General features: G+C 44.5%; 1 protein-coding gene across 2 annotated transcripts in view; it reads right to left on the bottom strand.

The window, feature by feature from the left end:
- The window catches only part of KLHL14 (kelch like family member 14), a 103735-nt gene that overhangs the window by 63612 nt on the left and 19775 nt on the right, over positions 1 to 20348 (bottom strand). For both annotated transcript variants that reach the window (XM_080684212.1, XM_080684213.1), the window contains exon 3: positions 8476 to 8597. In XM_080684212.1, coding sequence (XP_080540338.1) covers positions 8476 to 8597 — 122 coding nt within the window. The remainder of the gene's footprint in view (positions 1 to 8475; positions 8598 to 20348) is intronic.

The following is a 20348-nucleotide window of genomic DNA, read 5'->3' on the forward strand; positions in this document are numbered from 1 at the left end:
AGCGGGCACCCTCTCACAGTCCGGGAGCCCTCGGGGGATGTCTGACTGATGGCTTAGGCCCATAGCGGGGGCAAACCCTGGTGGTCAGTGCGCGTTATAGTGACTGGTCATTCCACCGTTTGGCTGATTTGCATATTAGCCCTCTATTATATAGGATTGCTATCTGGGATTGTTTATTAATGCTGGTTCCCTCCTAAACTTTGAGCTTATTAGAGGTATGATAATATTTGCTTTGACTCAGCACTAAATTATCTATAATTAGAACAATGCCTGCTACCTAGAATATATCAATTATATTTGTTGAATGAATGAAATGTGTAAAGTGAGAGGGTTGGGCAAGGAGATCACTTAATCTTTCAGTACTCACATTCAATGATTTGCCAGACTTAGTCTGCAATTTGCCTAGGAATGACACGAAGCAAATTTAAGCAGCCCATATAACTCATATCTCCTTCACACCAGACTCAGTAGCAAATACCACAGCTTGTGTGTAAAGGAGGCATCACAATTATTTGTACACATGCTTTCCTTTGGAGAAAGGGAAATTGCTATGTTCAAGGGAGATGAAAATCAGAAATAAAGTCAACTGGCTTTTCTAGGTACCAACTTATTTAAAATACAGCATTTGGAATGACCAGCACACATATTTAAAAAAAAAAATCTATGAAGAATCCACTAAAGCACTGGTGCATGAATACACAGCGGCAAATAATTCAAGAAATATAGCAGTGTGTAGCCATGTATCTCAAATTAGAATTGAGCTCATTGAAGGTAAAATTAGATGCTAACATGCTTAAAAAGTCCAAACACAATTCTCTCTCCTTTTCCTTTGTCCAAAGCCATGGAAACAATTACTCCAGAAACTAAAATAAAAAGGTCCGAGCCAAGAGAGAGCAGCTACCATGCTGTTGTGCACAGTTCTTTAGATCGCTGTGTTTTCACTAGCAGAGGGGTAATCTCTGCGCTCCGCTCTTAATCCTTGAACCGATCCTAACATTTCCTTTAAAAAGTCCCATAATGCATGGTTCTTGGTTAACTCTCCAGCCCCACCACATACTTCCCCAACCTCTGACTATCGAAGTACACTTTCACTTCAGTTTCTAGAAGGCACCAATTCTCTCTTGCCTTTTGGCATTCCTAGTATCAGTCTCTGTTACTAAAATACTTTCTCATCCACTTCTTCGCCTCGACAATTCCTAGCCATTTCTTTTAGCTTTACAGAAGTCACTGCTAGGAAAGCTCCCTGCCCTCCCAGGTAAGGTGCCCTTTTACGTATTCCTATAGTATGACCCCCACCCCCACATCTATCCCTTAGCACACTGCATGGCAATTGACTCCATAGGTTCCTAAGAAGAGAGATGATCATATGCATGCTCTACCCTCCAGCACAACGGGGTATTCAGTGACTGTTTGCTATGTGAAGGAATGCGGTCTGTCAATAAGTTGGAATCCTGCCCAGGCATGTTCAGAGTCATTCTGGAAGCTCCTCACTATTTCCTGAGGTTCTCCTGCAATGAGAAATACACTACTTATGGGCTCTACCCACCTGCCTAGAAATTAAATGAAATCAAATGATTTGTGGGTTCTGGTTCTTGTTAATTAAGATAATATGAGCAAAGGAAACCCACAAGTATAAAAAACCTCTATTGAACCTTACTTTTTATTTCCTTCTAAACAAATAATCCTAAGAAACGATTATTAATTTTTGATGAACTTGACTTGTCCCCTAATACATCCTCAAAGAACAGCAAATGAACTGAAATCAAGAAACAGAAGGGCCAAGGAAAGAAGTCCAGTTGAATGTATCAGTGTGTAGGTTTATTATTCCCCGAGTAAGCAGCAATCAAAACATTCTCCATTGCTCAGATATTGGATACAATCAAACTTATACTTAGCTTTTGGAACTGAAGCTCAATCTCTTATGTAAGATTTGTTTTCCCTGTACTTTTTCTTTAAAACGTATGGACAGTATATTTTTTAAAAAGTGTGAAGAGTGCACCAGCCTCTGATATATATACATATATATACATATATATATATTGATTTCAGAGAGAAAGGGAGAGAGAGATGAAAACATCAATGATGACAGAAAATCATTGATCAGCTACCTCTTGCACACCCCCTACTGGGTATCGAGCCCGCAACCCAGGCATGTGCCCTTGGCCAGAATCGAACCTGGGACCCTTCTGTCTGCAGGCCGATGCTCTATCCTCTGAGCCAAACCAGCTAGGGCCAGCCTCTGATCTTCGTGACTCTCCTACAACCAATCAATGACCCCCCAGCTCCAGGACCATTCCTAAATGGAGGTATCAAGTTAAAGGTCCTCCATGGGCTAGAGGAGACAACCCAGAGAACTTCCAAACAATAGTTTCCTTTATTTTCTTCTTAAAAATGTTTTTACTGAATTCTTTTAGAGAGAGAGGAAGGAAGAGGGATAGAGAGATAGAAACCACGATGCGAGAGACATCATTGATTGGCTGTCCCCTACTGGGGATCGAGCTCGCAGCTCGGGCATGTGCCCTAACCAGGAATTGAACCCGTGACCTCTTAATTCATAAGTTGATGCTCAACCACTGAGTCACACCAGCTGGGCCCCTTTATTTTCTATGACTTAAAAATACTAGTTCCCAAGTCCTTGCACATCCATGGAAGACAGAGTTACAAACCAAAGGAAAGGAAGAGGGGAAAAAAGGCACTTCCCGCCCTGACCGGTTTGGCTCAGTGGATAGAGCGTCGGCCTGTGGACTCAGGGGTCCTGGGTTTGATTCCGGTCAAGGGCACGTACCTTGGTTGCGGGCACATCCCCCGTGGGGGTGTGCAGGAGGCAGCTGATTGATGTTTCTCTCTCATCAATGTTTCTGGCTCTCTATCCCTCTCCCTTCCTCTTTGTAAAAAACCAATGAAATATATTTAAAAAAAAAAAAAAAAAAAGGCACTTCCCCTACCTCTAGCGGAGGGAACTTCAGTGGCCAAAGGGAGGGACACGCCTTTCTAACAGCTCTCCCGATTTTCATTCCGACGTTATTAGTGGGAAGTCATCCTGGGCACGAGGAAGGGTAAACCTGTATTTTGAAATCCCTTTTCCTGTCATGGCTCACAGAAAGCAAGAAGCACCTACTAAGTAAGGTCTCTGGTCTGAAACGTAGGACAAAGGAAGCCAGATCCTGGGAAACACTTAGAAAGCAAATCGAAATGACGGCCCCTCGGTGTTCTCCTGGGGAGGAAGGTAAGCTGCCCCCACACTCGGGCTTCCTAGAAACTTCGCCACGTGAGAAACACAGGACAGAAAGAGCACAGGAGCCGGGGAGGCTGTGCCTGATATTGGCACCAAGAAGGTAGGGCCTGCGACGTGCAGGAGGCGCGCTTTCTGCACTGGCCGTTTTAGTATTCATGTCTCCTGCACTGCTTCCTAATAAGTTACGAATGCAACGGGAGACTGCGTGCAGGAGTGAGAAATGCAGGAAAAGCACCCTGTGAAACAGAAAGGAATGAAAGTGCATCTCCACTTCCCGTCTGTTCTCAACAGGCAAGAGGACAACAATGCCCATTTCATTGTTACCGCTGAGCCCTTCACTTACAAAAGGACTTCGCAGTCCCTTGTCCATGTTATTTTTCAATGCTTCTTCTGGCAGGGACTGGGGAGCTCTGTCACTCTTCTTGAGATTAATTTTATAATGTTTCATTAAATGATGTTTCCTGCCGAAACCGGTTTGGCTCAGTGGATAGAGCGTCGGCCTGCAGACTGAAAGGTCCCGGGTTCGATTCCGGTCAAGGGCATGTACCTGGGTTGCGGGCACATCCCCAGTGGGAGGTGGGAAGGAGGCAGCTGATCGATGTTTCTCTCTCATCGATGTTTCTAGCTCTCTGTCCCTCTCCCTTCCTCTCTGTGAAATATCAATAAAATATATATTTTTTTAAAAATGATGTTTCCAAAGAGGAGGACAAAAAGGCAGTCGGGCCAGCACGTTACCAAAGCAGTCTTTTCCGTGTGAGCAATTGCTCCCCTCTCTCGCTGTTCGGTGGATCACACCACTGGCTAGCTGACTGTTGAGTTTTGTTTTCTTTATATTATATAGACCTATTTTTTTTCCCATTTCTATTCCCCTCTACTCCATTCTTGATGGTTACCTAACTGTTTATTATGACCATCGTGTTTCTAGAATGTAAGTAACATAATGGGATCAGACGTAAGGGACAGGAATGATGGCTGGCCTTCCTTCCTTTGCATTCTGTGCTGCGTGTGGACAGCACAGCGCCCGCAGGGGGCCGGGCCCCCCCTCTTTCTAAGGGAGCATGTCTGTGCGACAGGCTGCGAAACGCTTGCTCCGGCCAAGTGGGCAGAGGACCCGAAGATTCCGAGGCTGCAGCTCACCTCGGGATTTGGGGTTTTGCTTGTTGGCGTATTTGTTAGTTTATATGGAGCCGGTCATTCAATCACTCAGCTGACCCCAAACCGGGAACTGGCTCCGGCATGAGTTGCCACCCTCCCTTCCCTGCCAACTGGCGAAGCCGTTGTTCCGGGTCAAAGGTGAGGCAGCGGGAAGCTCTGCCAACATAGTGCTTCTCTGGATTTGGGGAGAATTGGGCTATTTTCTTATTCCAATGAGAGACCTTTCTTCATTTATCACTAGATGGTCCAAAGAGTGTGGAAATCTTTCACTATGTAGTCAACGTGGCCAAATACAATGCCTTAATTTTAAAAAACCTCGAGCCCACAGCAGAAATCACCCAGATAAACTGTCTATATTTCTCCAACAAACCTGAAAAATATGCCCTCGCGTGGGCCCCGCAGTCACAGCCCAGCAGGCAATAAACTCTATTTTTTCAAGTAGAAGTCACAGGGCAGTAAAGAGTCTAACTAGAGTAGACATTTATTTCAAAGCTGTGGTTGTGCCTGAGTCTAGGAAAACGTTCAAGATCTTTGAATCTGTCCACATGAGAAGAACTTCCCCACACGTGAATGTCTGTGTCCTTCCATTTCAGATTGGCGCGTGGAGCCAACAGGTACTCAGCTCTCTTTACTCCTTAGCGGGTTATTACAGGCAACACAGGAAAACCATAGAGAACACGCTCCCTGCCCTGGAGCAGGGAAGCCCGTGTGCGTGTGTGTGTGTGTGTGTGTGTGTGTGTGTGTGAGTGTGTGTGTGTGGTGTCCTCCTCTCTCTGTGGAGCTCGAGTGGTGCCTCTACGGCAGAAGGGTCTGTGGGTCCTCGTGCTGATATTGCTGGTGCTGTTACAACAATAGCAACATTCCTGCAGTGCACCGAGTTCTGCTATGTGCTGGGTGATTTACAAACTCACAGTTTTATTGGAACAAACACTCAACTTGTGATGATCTAATGCAGCCCTGGGCAAACTACGGCCCGCGGGCCGGATCCGGCCGTTCGGCTGTTCTATCCAGCCCGCGGAGCCGCAAGAGCGGTTCTCTTGCTCTCCCCTCCGCTCCTTCACCAGCAGCAGTGTTAACATGGCAACGTCCGGAAACACGGCCGCAGCTCCTTCTTCTGAGTGGGCCGATTTATACCCGCCCATTCAGTAGAAGGAACAACCTCTCCATCTTCCAGAGGCTCCTTGTAAAGCCCGCAGACGCGGCCCCCGACATCACCCTGGGAATGCGGAGACACATTATCGGGGTGATGTAGGGAGACACGCCCCTGGAGAGCACAGGATCAGAGCATTAGCTAAAAAGGAGACCAACAACACTGTTCCCACTGAAGTGGATGTTTTAAAGACCAAAAACCTTTCAACCCAGTCTACATTGCCATCTACATCTACGTCCCGGGCATAATTTGGAAGTTGCACTAAAGAAAATTTTTAATTTACTGTTTACACATTTTGTTCTTTTCTATTTGTTTTAGTTTTAAATTATTTTATTATATTTAAGTTTAATTTGAAAGGCTTTTGTACCTTTCCTTTGTTAGGCAATTTTATTTTGCCTTTGCCATCTTCAATATAAGGTATGTTATTGTGCTATGATTCCTCCATTTTTTGAAGTTTCAAATTAAAATAATTAGTGTTTACATACTTCTTGTTAAAATGTTTGAAATGAATAAAACTATTGAAATAAAAAAAAAAAAGACCGTACCCTTTTATGTAATGATGTTTACTTTGAATTTATATTAGTTCACACAAACACTCCATCCATGCTTTTGTTCCGGCCCTCCGGTCCAGTTTAAGAACCCATTGTGGCCCTCGAGTCAAAAAGTTTGCCCACCCCTGATCTAATGAAACACCCATGACTCAAGATGTGGGTATGACTTGCTGAAAGGTCACAGATGTGAGTTTGAACCCAGGCGTGACTGATTCAAGTTCATACTTTCTTCGTGCATCCCTCTAAGTTGAGAGTTATGTCGGGCAATGTAAAATATCTGAATTAGGGTGACTACGTGTTCCAGTCCATACCTGTTCCCCCAGTGTAATGACTAGAGCCCCATTTCATGCTCCAAGCAGGGGTGGGGAATGGCCGGCCTGCAGGCTATATTTGGTCTGGCCCTACCAAGGCACAAGGGGTGAGTGAATTAAATGTTGGACCAAATACAGCAGGCTAATTTTTTTTAAAAAATATATTTTATTGATATTTTACAGAGAGGAAGGAAGAGGGATAGAGAGCTAGAAACATCGATGAGAGAGAAACATCGATCAGCTGCCTCCTGCACACCTCCCACTGGGGATGTGCCCGCAACCAAGGTACATGCCCTCGACCAGAATCGAACCCGGGAACTTTCAGTCCGCAGGCCGACACTCTATCCACTGAGCCAAACCGGTTTCGGCAGCAGGCTAATTTTTAAGGTGACAGTTTTGTATGGCCCGCGAGGGATGTTATCAATATCCAGATGGCCCTTGGCAGGAGAAGTTTCCCCACCCTGCTCTAAAGTGTTCCGGTTTGGACAATAAGCTGGGTGATCACCCATCTCAGAACATGGTTCAAAACGGACATAAGACTTTCCTTAGGTGCCGTTCATACCACGTTAATGAATCTTTTTGCCTTTAGTGAAGGCCTTCAAACAAATAGCATATTGGACCTGGCCTGGCACGTATGGGGAAACAGATGCCATTTACTGCTAGGGCCGAATCCTCCCCATCCCTCAGCCTGTCTCTCTACCAGCTCTCCTTGAGACCCCTTAGCCCTTCCTCGCCCCTCCTCCTAGTATTCGCGTCTCCTTGTGTGTGGCTTTCTCTATTGACAAAGTGTTAGAAAATGAATTCAGTTTTACTTTAGCTTGACTTCGGCCATGCATTTATACATAGTTAAGTCACTGTTTTTGTGACTTAAAAAGAGATTAAACACCATTTTAAGGCATCTCTTGGTTTTCTTTCTTCCCCTTAATCTCGCTGCTGCTATTCCGCCACTTCTTGACCGCAATCGTGCGGCTGGGTGTCGGGGAGCCTTCCGTCGTCGAAGACCCCGGACAAGGCCACTGCAGGCTCGAGGGGGAGGCCGGCTCCGAAACGCATTATTTCAAGCCCCGCCTCACGTGTGTCTTTGATCCTCATCTGCTACGGGGGCAAATCGCTGTCCTGTTTCTACCATTTTAAAGAACTTTCAGTAAAAGGAAATGATTTTTAAAAACCTGATAGACTATACAGCTGCTTCAAAGATACGTGCAGCTACAAAGCCGACCTTTCCCTTTGGTTGGTTTTCAATGTGCGGCTTTGATTTATGGATCGGAATTGCCCCTTCATTATTTTATCTCCCCAGCTCCGGGCAATGCTGACAGCTCGAATGTGGTTTTATTGACCAGTGCGGCCGCTGTGCCCACGAGGGACTGTGCCCACAGCCTGCTGCACGCGGAAGTGATGAGTTTGATTCCATGACTGAGTCAGATTGGGAATCGTAACCGATTTAACAATAAGTTCCAGATCCCAGTGCCCAAGGCAAGAGGTTTGCTGTAAAGCACAAGCGCCCTTTGAGGGGGGAGGGGTAGGACCGTGGGTGGAAGTTTGAAGCCGCAATGTAATTGGCTCTGAGCTGCGACCATATCTGTCCATCGAAACTGGGGAGCGACAGAGGCGGGTGTTTTTCTAAAGACCCAGGGCCCCAAACTGAAGATTAATGAGCAAAATGCCTAAAAAGCGAAAGGAATGCCAGTGACTGAGACAAAACGACCAATTCGATGTGAGAAAATTTCCTAGTGCTATTCGCCAACCTTTCACTTCCCGACGAACAAAAAGTCACTGAAGAATTTCTTTTGGAAGATCGGGGTCACCTCCCCCTGCGCCTCAGCACAGACAGGGACACAAATGCTCGTGGTGGTGTCAGGCCAGTTTTAACCTAGGCCCCCTCGACCACCTCTGTGGCCACCTGTGCAGTGTTAACTTAGTCTTTGACTCCAAACCCCCAGTGCTACATAAACAGACGTCCGAAGGGTAACAAATCAATAACGTGTCTAATGTGATTAGCCAGGGTTTCCAATTCTCCAGACAGCTCTAACGTGAAATAAACAGGCGGGTAAGTAAATAGAGAAGGGCACTCACTTGTGAGAATTTTCCAAGTCTTCTTTTCGTCGTCGTAGTACTGAACCAGGTTGCTGGGAAGGCGGTCCGGCCCGGGAGGCAAGCCTCCAACCAATAGCAGCATTTTCTTGTTAGAGCGAATTCTTCACCCAAAACAAAAGAGGAGATGAAGAACCCCATTATTGTACAGCCTTTTGAGTGGCAACGGAATCATAACCATCAGAAGAATCTATTTCATTTTTTCCTGTTTCTTCTCCCATTCGTGTCTCCACGATTTTTTTTTTTTTTTTTGAACCAAGCAGAAAAATGATCAGGAGAGAGGCATATCCCCGTACTCACGGAATAATAAGCTCCCTTTATGCAATTTGTTAGAAGTTCATTCTAGAACGACCTTTTTCTTATATTATCCCTTTAAATCATCACTCTTTACAGCTGAGTACACATGAAATGCTCTGGAGTTGTACTAAGGTTAAGCATTAAAGTTGCATGTCAAAAATCGTATTAGTCAAAATCATTATTATAAGCCATTCTCCACTCAAAGAACCTTGAAAAAATTAAGGTTATGCAGAGAGTTTGTGAGCCAACTCTTTAATCACCCGGGGAACTTAAAATACAAGTTTGGTACAATTAGTAGCATAGGGCTCACTGCGGGGGTGGGTTAACCAGTAGGATTGGGACTTCTTATTTGTTTAACTTAGCTGAGCCTTTACCCCTTCCGAGCTCCCCCTCCCCTCTCTGCCCCGCCTGCCACCCCATCCCCGGGCACTGCCGGCGACACAGCAGCACCAATTGGTAGAAATGAGACTGCAAGGTTGTTTGGGGCCTCCCCAGAGCGGAGCCCTGCCAGTGCTTGCCACTGCTCCAGCGGCATGAACCTGCTCAGCTGTGCAAAGTCACTCTAATTCCCTCCCTCTGTTTTTCTACCTTCTCCCCCAGGGGGCAACCACCGAAAGGAGTGACTACCCACCCATCAAGAGCTGGCAATTCGCTGCTATTAACCGTGACTGTGATTCCCAGGCTGCCCGGCAGTTCCTGAGAGCAGGCCTGCCAACGTCTCATATGCAGTAAAAGCCGTAAGAGGCACCCTGGCCGGCGGACGCGGCCTGATGGATGGATGTACATCCTCGGGAGCAGGAATGGGCTGAGCACGCTTGTCAGTGGAGCAGGGACGGGATTCAGACCCCTACAAGGGGCCTGCTGGTTTACCGGGCGCTTTACATATAATTGACCTTTGCATTCACCTGAAAGGCTGCAGGTGTTTGTGAAAGAAACAGAACAACCATGATGGAAGGAAAAAGTCAACAAATAAAAAAGGGTTCCTCTTAAATAAGATCCCAACCCGCAGGGTGGCTCTGATTCTATTGTTACGTATTTGGCAGGTCATTCAGATTCAAGGACGCTTGGAGAAGTATGCCCTTGTGGAGAAGCACTGTTTGTTGGTTAAGAACCTAACATTCGGAGAGTTAACTTAAAACAGTTAATGCTGTTTCCAAGGGAAGGAAGGGAACAGGAGAATTCCTTTAGTGAAACTCTGGTGCCATCGAATGCATCGCGTATGCCTCGGTAGGAAAAATACCTCTGAAGAAACTCCTATTAGGAACTCATGGGTAGGAGGGGCCACACTTCTAGAAGAATGCCTAACACAGGACCAGCCTGCAATGTTAATTTTGCCACAAACAAAAAATACCTCAACTTCTTTGAATTTAAAGTGCTTTGGATTTGTGCCCTTAGAGACTGGTAGTTGGGAGATGAAAACAGAATTCAACAGCAAAGAGCTCCATATTTTGAGGGTTTCAACGATTAGGGTAGTTTGTCAAGAGGGGTTAAGGAAACTCAGTGTAGTAAGTATCTCATTTACTTTGTAGTGATACATGCATAACTGATGTATCATATAATCTCCTAAATGCCTGGTTACAGAACTAAAATAAGACTTTTTTTTTATTATTGTAGTTTTAGCTCAAATAAGCTTATACTGTGAGTACAAGTCAAGATGGTAAGAAATATTGTTTTTAGGTTGCTGTCAGTTGCCATGTGTAGACAGACCTGTTCAACTGGAAGTCACGATTCTGTGGCCACTGTGACAGGACACATGTATGTGCTGCCAGACACAGGTGGGGGCAGATGGACCAATATCTGCCAGTTAGACGTGGAGGAAAGGGCTCAATGAAGTGGTGGTGCCACCAGAGCGATATAATTTAATCCTTATCTTAGTATTTAAATTAACATGCTGCTTTTAAAATGTGGCTCACGAGTGACAAAGGGAGATAACTGCGTGGCTCAAGTGTGTGTGTAAGGTCGTTTTATTCATTGATCGGGCCAACTTCCCTGGACCAATCCCCTGGCGATTTCCAACACTGACTTCAATGGACCGTCTCTGCAGATGAAGACAGAATCTAGAGTCTTTGTCTTCTCTGCCCAAAGTCATTACCATCTGTCCTCTAAGAACTGGACTGAGACTACCATTATGAGAGCCACCAAACAGTTGGCACATCTAACTCCTATCCCACCAATAATGACATGATTCGCAGGGTTAGCTAGCCTAGCAGCAAGGAACGCTCTATACAAACCGGGATAAATCTCTCAACCATCCAGGCCCCGCAGGGAGCTGATGGCGAATTGCATGGAGTAAGTGAGGGAAGTCCCACCTGCCCTCTGGCTGTGTTGTCTGCGGAGAACCAGGACTGTGAGCGCATTATGTGTGGCCTTCTTCGTGAGGGAAGACACACTCTATGTCTTTTGCATTGTTTTCCTATCGGCATGCGTTCACTCTCTTATGGCATTTTACTAGGAGAATTTTGTTCTAAAGCTTGTCGCCCAATATTGATGTTATTTAACCCTAATGTTTAAAACTCTACCTTGTGAAGGTGATCACATAGAAACCAAAAACAGGATAGCATGTGAGAAGCAGCATAGTTCAGAAGAAGGAACACATAAAATGACAAAACACATTTGAGTGTTTTTCTCACTGTTTTCTCTGTAGACTCTCAAAACAGCCCGGTGTGGTAGGTATTAAAACTCCATTCTGCAGAGAGGTGAGAAAGTTCCCATAGTCAAACCAAGAGGCAGAAACGATGTCCAGACCCTTTACCGGGCCAAGGTCTTTTTAAAATTCAAATTTATGCCCGGCCAGTGTAGTTCAGTGGTTGAGCGTTGACCCATGAACTAAGAGGTCACCAGTTCGATTCCCAGTCAGGGCAAATGCCCCCCTTGCAGGCTTGATCCCTAGTGGGGGGCATGCAGGAGGCAGCCGATCAATATTTCTCTCTCATCAATGTTTCTATTTCCTTATCCCTCTCTCTTCCTCTCTAAAAATCAATAAAAACATTTTTTAAAAATTCAAATTTATTCTTTAAAATTTATTTTACTATAGCTTCTAATTTAGACCCAACTTCCTGTGTTAATTTTGCTATTTATCAGAGGGACTCCATATAAATTACTTGGCTTCTTAGAGACTATGTTTTCTTAGCTTTAAGTAGACGAATAACATCTAGCCTTCCTGCTCAAAGGATTGTCATGAAGACTGTATGAAACAATGAACTGAAAAATTCTGTGTAAACTCTAAAGTAAATTATTATTAACCAGTCTTTTTATTGACAATATAATGTGGGCTTTATTTCAACATGCCGAATCTTATTAAACAGTTAAAAAAGAAAAGTAATATTTTTCACTGAGATTCTTATTGAGTTTATGTGTATAAATACAAGCTAATTAAGAGGACTTCATTACCCAGTTGTTATCTTATAATTATATTCTTAGATTATGTTCTTAGAAAATTATTACTTTAATTATATTGGCTATCTTTTGAACCTTGTTACAAGAAAGTATGCATTTGGACATTACATAAAACTATGAACCTTTCTGGATCCAAATAAAGGAACCTAATAAAGATTACTCCACATTTCTTAAGAACAAAACAAATGAGGAAAACCATCACCTATTTTACATTGATGTAAGTGCAACGTCAACCATTCAATTACTCCTAGAAGGTAACACATGTGAATAACTCCTTTAGAGAAGCTACCATTCTTTTTACAATCGCAATTATAAAAGTGACAATGACAATAATGACAGATAATAATGATGTGTATTGGACACTGAAAACTCTAATTATCATGCTATTTGTTTGATGTATGTGAACTTCAGTCTGAAAACACCATGAAAAAAAGGTACCTCGTGAACTAGAAAAGTAAAATTAGAAGCATCTGAATTAACTTGCTAAAGTGGGTTTCAATTATTCTTTCCTAAATAATCCCAGCAGAGCCTTGCAGGTTTAATTTTAGACTCGGCAAAATCTACGAACATAGGGCCACTGCAATAGGGTTCCTTCATGTGGCAACACGGCATGCTTTTCAGAAGTTCTTCACATAGGGAAGAATTTAGCCAAAATCAGTATGTTCTCATCAACTATATTAATATTTTTAAAATAATTCTTTTTGCTCATCATCTTAGCACCACTTTGACTAAAGTAATGTATTGAAAAGGTAAGGAATTAGATAAAATTAAATAGCTGAGTATGTCATGATGAATAATAATATTCGGATGCCTTTGATTTGCGTTCTTGCAGAGATAAATATAAGGTTAAAAAGGAGATGGAGCCTGAGGCTTCCTTTGTTCCAGCTCAGTAACTGCCCAACATTTACCATGTGTCACATCTGCGCGTGTGTGCGTGCATATGTATGTGTGCGTACCCGTGCGCACACGCACTTCGGTTCCCTGGATGAGTGACTGAAGGATGACCTAAAACCTCCTGGTGTAAACAAATTTTTCATCATACTGGTTTTCTAAATGCAGCAAAGTCTCATTTATTTTTATTTCAGTGATTTGGAACCTTAATAATTGGGAAACAGCCAGGTAAAGTTTTTCTTTCCGTGATACATAAGTAAGTTTTCACTGACTAGGTTGAAAGGAAAGGGTCAAGCTATTTAAGAAGTCAGGTGGCCTGCTGGCACTTCAGAGCTACTAATACACATTTGGACTAAATTCATTGCACAAACTCTATACAATTCTCACTTATTTATTAAAGAAAATACCCTGCCATGTTCTAAGCATCATGGAATCAGTGACTTAGAAGAGAACTTGGTAGTACCTCGTTCAGTGACCCCCAAGTCTGGTCACCAGGGTCCCTGAGGGAATCACAACCTTTAGATTCTTAGTGGAAATTCTCAGGCCCATTCCCAGAGATTGTGATCCAAGGGGATGGGGGCCTTAAAAATCAACAGTTGTGCCGAAACTGGTTTGGCTCAGTGGATAGAGCGTCGGCCTGCGGACTGAAGGGTCCCGGGTTCAATTCCGGTCAAGGGCATGTACCTTGGTTGCGGGCACATCCCCAGTAGGGGGTGTGCAGGAGGCAGCTGATCGATGTTTCTTTCTCATCGATGTTTCTACTCTCTATCCCTCTCCCTTCCCCTCTGTAAAAAATATCAATAAAATATATTAAAAAAAAAAATCAACAGTTGCACAGCCTCCCAGTTGATTCTAACACACAGCCAGACTCGGTCTGGTTTTCTATTTAATGTAAAAATCCTTTTAAAAGTTTTTTTTTTTTTCAAAAGTAATTATTCTTATCGGTTAAAGATTTATAATGAGATACACCTTCGTTTTTTTAAATCCACTCCACTGAAGAAAGCTGTTGGACGATTGTGTTAGATTTTTTTTTCTCCTTACGCTGAGCTGAAAATGTACCAAAGACTGCTAGAGAAAAAGAGCAGGTCCCCATCCTGTGTCACGGGAGCTCTTCAAACACTGGAGGGAGCTGCCATATGCCTTCTCTTTCCCATGTTGCAAATCCCCACTTCTTTTCTGAAAACCTTTCCGCTTTCCTTACCATACAGTTCACCTCCTTTGAGTTTCTCTACACTATCACTGTCCCTCTACACATGCGAAGGTCAGACAGAACTGCACACAATATAACAAATGTGACATGTGATATGACGTATGTGATTTTTAAAGGGTTTTTTTTTTTTTTTTTTTTAAATCCAATCGTCTTTTATCAGTCACAGCGCAGAGCTGGGTTCTGTTCTTCCAGCTCACGACAAATACCGTTTCTTTTTATAAACCAAGTATTTTCAAGCCAGGTTTTCCTATCTTTCTCCTAAAAATTTCAGACATCAAATGCATGACTATTTTTAATGTTTGACGTTCTCTACTGATTTAGACACTTTGTTTTCATTCATTTATTCCTTAGCAATTATTAAGCTCCCACTGTATTCCCGGCACTGTGCTAAGCGCCAGAGGTATTGGTGGGAACAAGAGAAATAAACTCCTTGTTCGTGGTGGCACGTCCATCCTGGTGGGGAAATCTACTGAGAACACCACGATCCTTGAAGCAGGATAACCTGGCTGTCCGCACACCAGGAGAGGCCTGGCTTCATCTTTTCTGAACCGAGTGACCTTGACATAGCCTCTTTGACCTCATTTGTAAAATAGGAATAACAACAGACTTAAGGCATACTTTTTTTTTTTTTTTTTTTTTTTAACTTTCAGGATAAAAGGAAAAAATATATGTAAAGCATTTATAACAGGGCTAAGTTACCACTATCCTCCTCCTGGTCCTGCCACCATCAACATTATTCATTTGTGTAATTGCAGGTTTGACAATCAGGTGGCCTCTGTCCCCACCCAAGTTTTATGACTTAAAAATAACAGAACTGTATTTCTATTGTTCGGATAGTTTAATTATCCTAGCCCTTTCTCTCTGAAATGATCTTCAAACACCAAGATTTTTACTCTAAATCCCCCATACCTGGTCTTCAGGAGCGTATGGCCTTTTTTTGAAACTTTATAAAGATTTGATGAAGAAACTAAGCAGTTTTCAAGTGGCCAAGAAAACCGGGGTGGATAATCGTCATCCCATCCTTCCAAGGCCACGTTCATGTTAAGAGTCAGCCAGACCTGGATTTAAATTCTCTTCCTACCGCTTTAGACATTTTTTTTTATTTTATTGATTTTTTACAGAGAGGAAGGGAGAGGGATAGAGAGTTAGAAACATCGATGAGAGAGAAACATCGATCAGCTGCCTCCTGCACACCTCCTACTGGGGATGGATGTGCCCGCAACCAAGGTACATGCCCTTGACCGGAATCGAACCTGGGACCTTTCAGTCCACAGGCCGACGCTCTATCCACTGAGCCAAACCGGTTTTGGCAGCTTCAGACATTTATATCTTCGGGCTGGCATTCAACCTCATGAAGCCTCGGCTGCCTCATCCGTAAAGTGGGAATGTTCTGAGGGTTCAATGAAGTCATCTAAGTGTAATGGGAAAATACATGGGCTACTTGTAAACAAAACCACCTTCTTCAACAAATAAAAGCCACATTGTGCTGCTGGTTCCTCCCTGCATAATGAAGGGAGGTACAAAGCGAGGCTGCCAATGTAACCAGCAGGGAGAGGCCGAAGCCTGGAAGAAGTGATGATTCTTCCCCACGACTTTCCAACTCCAGTGCACTTGACTCAACCTGTGAAGGCTCCGTGTTTCATACAAGCAGCGAGGGGATGGGCGAGTTCACATGCGGTGGGACAGCAGTGAGGTACAGGAGTGACGTGGGAGGCAGGAACCGCCAGGAAGATGCAAACCCCAGGGATGCCCAGAAACGGGGATGGGACTGGGATTCCCATTGGCCAGGGGTCGGCAAACTCATGAGTCAACAGAGCCAAATACCAACAGGACAACGACTGAAATTTCTTTTGAGAGCTGAAAACCGACTTCCACGCATGGGCCACGAAGTTTCAATCGCACTGTACATGCGTGCCCGCACGTGGTATTTTGTGGAAGAGCCACACTCAAGGGGCCAAAGAGCCGCACGTGGCTCGTGAGCCCCGGTTTGCCGACCACTGCCATAGGGCATAGGCCATGCGGTTGTAGAGTTCTGTAACAAATTTATCAGAGCTTTACCAGATCTGGGCCATTTAGGTAGTCAACCATAGTAATCAATTGACACATGATAACTATAAACCTTACAAATCGCTCATGTGAAGACCAATCTGTGGAATTTTGGCATTTTCTTTTTTTGCTCGGCAGCCTTGCAGGTCCCATAGGTCGCACCGTTTATAAACAGCCAGGACACAGGGTGGGGCAAAAGGTTTACCTTGCGAGTACTCAAAACACAGAGTTTAGTCTTGTATGATTACTTATTAACTATTGTATTATTTCCCATGGGAACAACGGTAAACCTATTTTTGCCCCACCCTCTATTCCCTGCATAAACATGCTTCACAAAAGTATAAAACCACTAGACTTCCTACAGTGGTACTGACCCAGATCGCATTCACAAATTCAACTTATTCCCTCTCTTGACTGCCATCTCTCTCTGTTACGGAAGTCATCGGACCTTATGCTGTCCAAGCCACCGAGTGTTATGGTGGTAATCTCGACTCTTCTCCCATTTTCTTGCTATAGTCCATGTTTTGCCCAGTCCTGTGGATTCTGGCGCTGTGATGTGTCTTTGATCTATTTATTGATCTATCTCTTCATCCCAACCAAACTCCATTAGCCCCATTCAGGGGGTGGCTCTCCCAGCTGTCCTAGAGGGGCTGTCCTGGCCATCTGGGCGCCTGCTCCCTCTAACCTACCTACCGACCTTGTCTAATGAATCTCAGCAAAACATTAGTGATCCATGAGTTCAATCCCCTTTTTCAAGATGATTAAAGAATTCCCTATCTCCTACCATTTATAAAATGTACATTTATTGCTGGAAACCAATCATTGTCTCACTAATAGAAAGAGGCTGGTCAACCTTGAAGCTCTGAAAGGTCAGAGCCAACCACTCCCTATCTAATTGAGACAATGGTAACTGAGGCAACTTCCCCATCTTGTAATCATGTAAATCCTTACTGATATGATAATCTGCTTATTACCTGCTTAAGGTCTATGGGTGTTTCCCAAAGCTGCTTAAGGGTAATGGGTGTATCCCACAGCCTCAATAAAAGGGATAGCAAGGCCAGAGCCTAGCGGTAGTCTTCCCACTAGAGGTTGACTCCCGCCTGGCCCCCCATTTTCCCAAATTAACTCTTTTCTAGTCTCTCTCTTCATTTTAGTGTGCGGCCTCCTCCAGAAACCGGACCCTGAGTGGGCCCTGAACCACGCGGGTCATGAAAGGGGTTCCCACAATTTATAATCTCCGTTTTCTCTCTGCCTCTGTCTCTCTCTCTTGCTCTTTCATAGATAGATGCCTTACTTGAGATTCTTTTCAGGTTTAAGAGCTTCTGAGCTAAGGTCTGAAAAAACGTGAGAGAGGAACTTCAGATGGAAACGACCTTGACCTCGACCAGGGGGAAGGTAAGCAGAGAAGATCCCGAGTGATCAGCCAGGAGGAGACTATGAAGAGCTGGCAACCTTCCCTGAACTCCCAGCCAGAATGGTACCCAAAGGCTCCGGAGGAGAGCCGCTCCCCTTTTCTTAAAACTTTCCAGAGAAGCAAACTCCCTTGAGAATCCGTTGCAGCTGACTCGCTGTTGTGTTTGAGTTTCTTTATCATAGCTGTTCTTGGTAATTACACAGTGGCTTTCCTGGGAAGTCTTTAAACAGCCCTGAAGTGCCTCTCTGAGGTAGGGAAGCACAGAGCATCATTACCCCCATTTAACAGGTGAGAGAAGAGGGGGAAGGGGGCTCGGGCACCCATTACCGTGTCTCAGGACAGGGTTTGTTTCCTCCGTGTCACAGAGGAACTCCCCCTGGGGCCTTTCCACGCAACCTTCTGTGATTCCCGGGAGTGACGGAGAGCCTCGGCTGCTTGTCTTCTGACATCGGAGTCATCCCTTCTCCCGCTTTGAGTCTGGCTGTGTTGTGACTGGAGAATGGTCAGCCACATACACTACTTAGTTTTTCTAAAATGGAAGTAACTTTAAGATTGGTTTGATCATATTATAAGGACAAGGCATGTTCATGGAGAAATATTCTGCCTATACTTAAAAGCAGCATGATAGGTGCTCAGAGAACGCTTTCTGTGTGAACGGAGAAATGATAAATTAAAAATAAAAAAATGAATGGGTGAAAAGAGTCAAAGTCACTGGTCATCCCAGGAACTATTCAGGAACATGTCACTGGAGATTGTTATCATCCTTCTCTCCCCCCTGACCGCCCCATCTGTTTAAAGGTCCATTTCTGAACTAGAGGGTGGAGAAGTCAGAGGGCAATATATTGGGAATGGACAGTCCTATTGACTCACCCCCATCTAACCTGCTCCCCTTCCTCTGCCCCAAGCCCTCTGTCTTCCATCCCTACATGAGCAGCCCAAACAATCAGCCTTGCTGTTGCCATACCACCACACCCCTTGTTTTTATCGGATCTCTCTGTTTTTCTCTCTGTTCTTCAGGTTCAGAGTTGTTCCCGAGGATGAAAGGGAGCTACCCCTGATAGAGGGAAGTTTACCGCATTTCAGTTATTAGCACGATAGAGGGCCTTCATGGTATTTGCCATATCTAGTATTATATTACTTACTTAATATTTTATTTAAAATTGCTCACTTTAGAAAAGATTAATCCCAGTCCATCCTTGTGGTTCCCACTGCTGGCTGCTCTTTAGAGTCACCTGGGAGAACCTTTATGAAATGTATCGAGGATAAGGACAGCTGTCAGAGGTCCTGATTTAACGATGTCGGGGGAGTCTGATCATTGGTGGGTTTTGCAAAAAGCTTTCTGTGTGGTTCTCATGGGCAACTGCCCTGAGAATCACTGTTCTGAGCAATTTTATTTATGAATCGTGGGCCTCCTGGGTTAATTGTGTTTTATTTCTAATGCATGTTAAAGTCTAGTAATACAGTAAAATATAGTAATACCTAACTATTAAAATAAATTTTAAAAATGGTTTCTCGTGTACCATCTGAAATTGTTTCACAACCTACCAGTGGGAGGTAAACCACAGTGCAGGGCTCCCTGTAATACACCAGGATTTTAAAATCTGAACCTCTGGAAACCTCGTTAATTCCACCTCTGCCACTTACATGTTTGACTACGAGATCCACATCTTTATTGACTGCAGCTTTGCACGTTGTAATTGTAATTAACCATCTTCCCACCCCTTCGCTCTTCGCCCCAACCCCCATAGCACACCAGGGTCTCCCCTGACATGTACTAATTCCTGGGTATTACTGTGTCCTCCAGCACACGTATGGAGTTCACCTACACTTTTGCTACATTCCTCTGGACGCCGAACCTGTAGACTGGCTAACGATGGCAGAGACAGAAATGACACAATAGCCTTCATCTATGACATGTAAGTTTTCCCAAGACTTAGCTCCTAAATCTCAAGGGCCAGAACGGGACTATCTTTATGTTGGACAAAGCCCTGCACATTTCATTCCTGGTCCTTTGCTTCATGAGGGGCAATGGCATCCAGCCAACGTCACACTCACTGCATTATCCTCCCCCACCTCCCAGGTTAAAACTTCCTTTAGTAACTACACAGCAGTTGGATATCTTCTTTGCTTGATTGCCTATACAATCCCTGATTCTAATACCTAGTACTCAGTGCCTTTCTTCTGATGAGCATAGATTGCAGCGGAAATAGCATCTCTCTAACCCTCCCCACGTCCCTGGGAGGAAGTTGCGTGGCGAGTATTACTTCTTGGACTAATCCTCCTGCAAGTGGGACGCAGGCTCTCCCTGCGCAGGAGCACGTAAGCCCGCTGCCCGCCCAGCTGGCGGGGACCAGTCCTGTTTGTGTGATGGGAGCACGCCCTTCTCCTGGTCAAGAGGGTCAAGGGGTTCTGCGCAGCCTGTCGGAAGGAGCCATCCCAGCCGTGTCGCCTCGTGACAAGAGGAGACACAGCATCCCTCTCATGTTAGTGATGAACTCATAAGTGATGTCTGCATGTCAACTCCCAATAAAGCCCGATTATTAGACTGTGCTGCCCCCTGAGAACCAGCCTCATTACCGAGGCTCCTCTCTCTCTGCCTCC

This window comes from Plecotus auritus, assembly GCF_963455305.1.
Source record: "Plecotus auritus genome assembly, chromosome: 8".
Taxonomy (NCBI): domain Eukaryota; kingdom Metazoa; phylum Chordata; class Mammalia; order Chiroptera; family Vespertilionidae; genus Plecotus; species Plecotus auritus.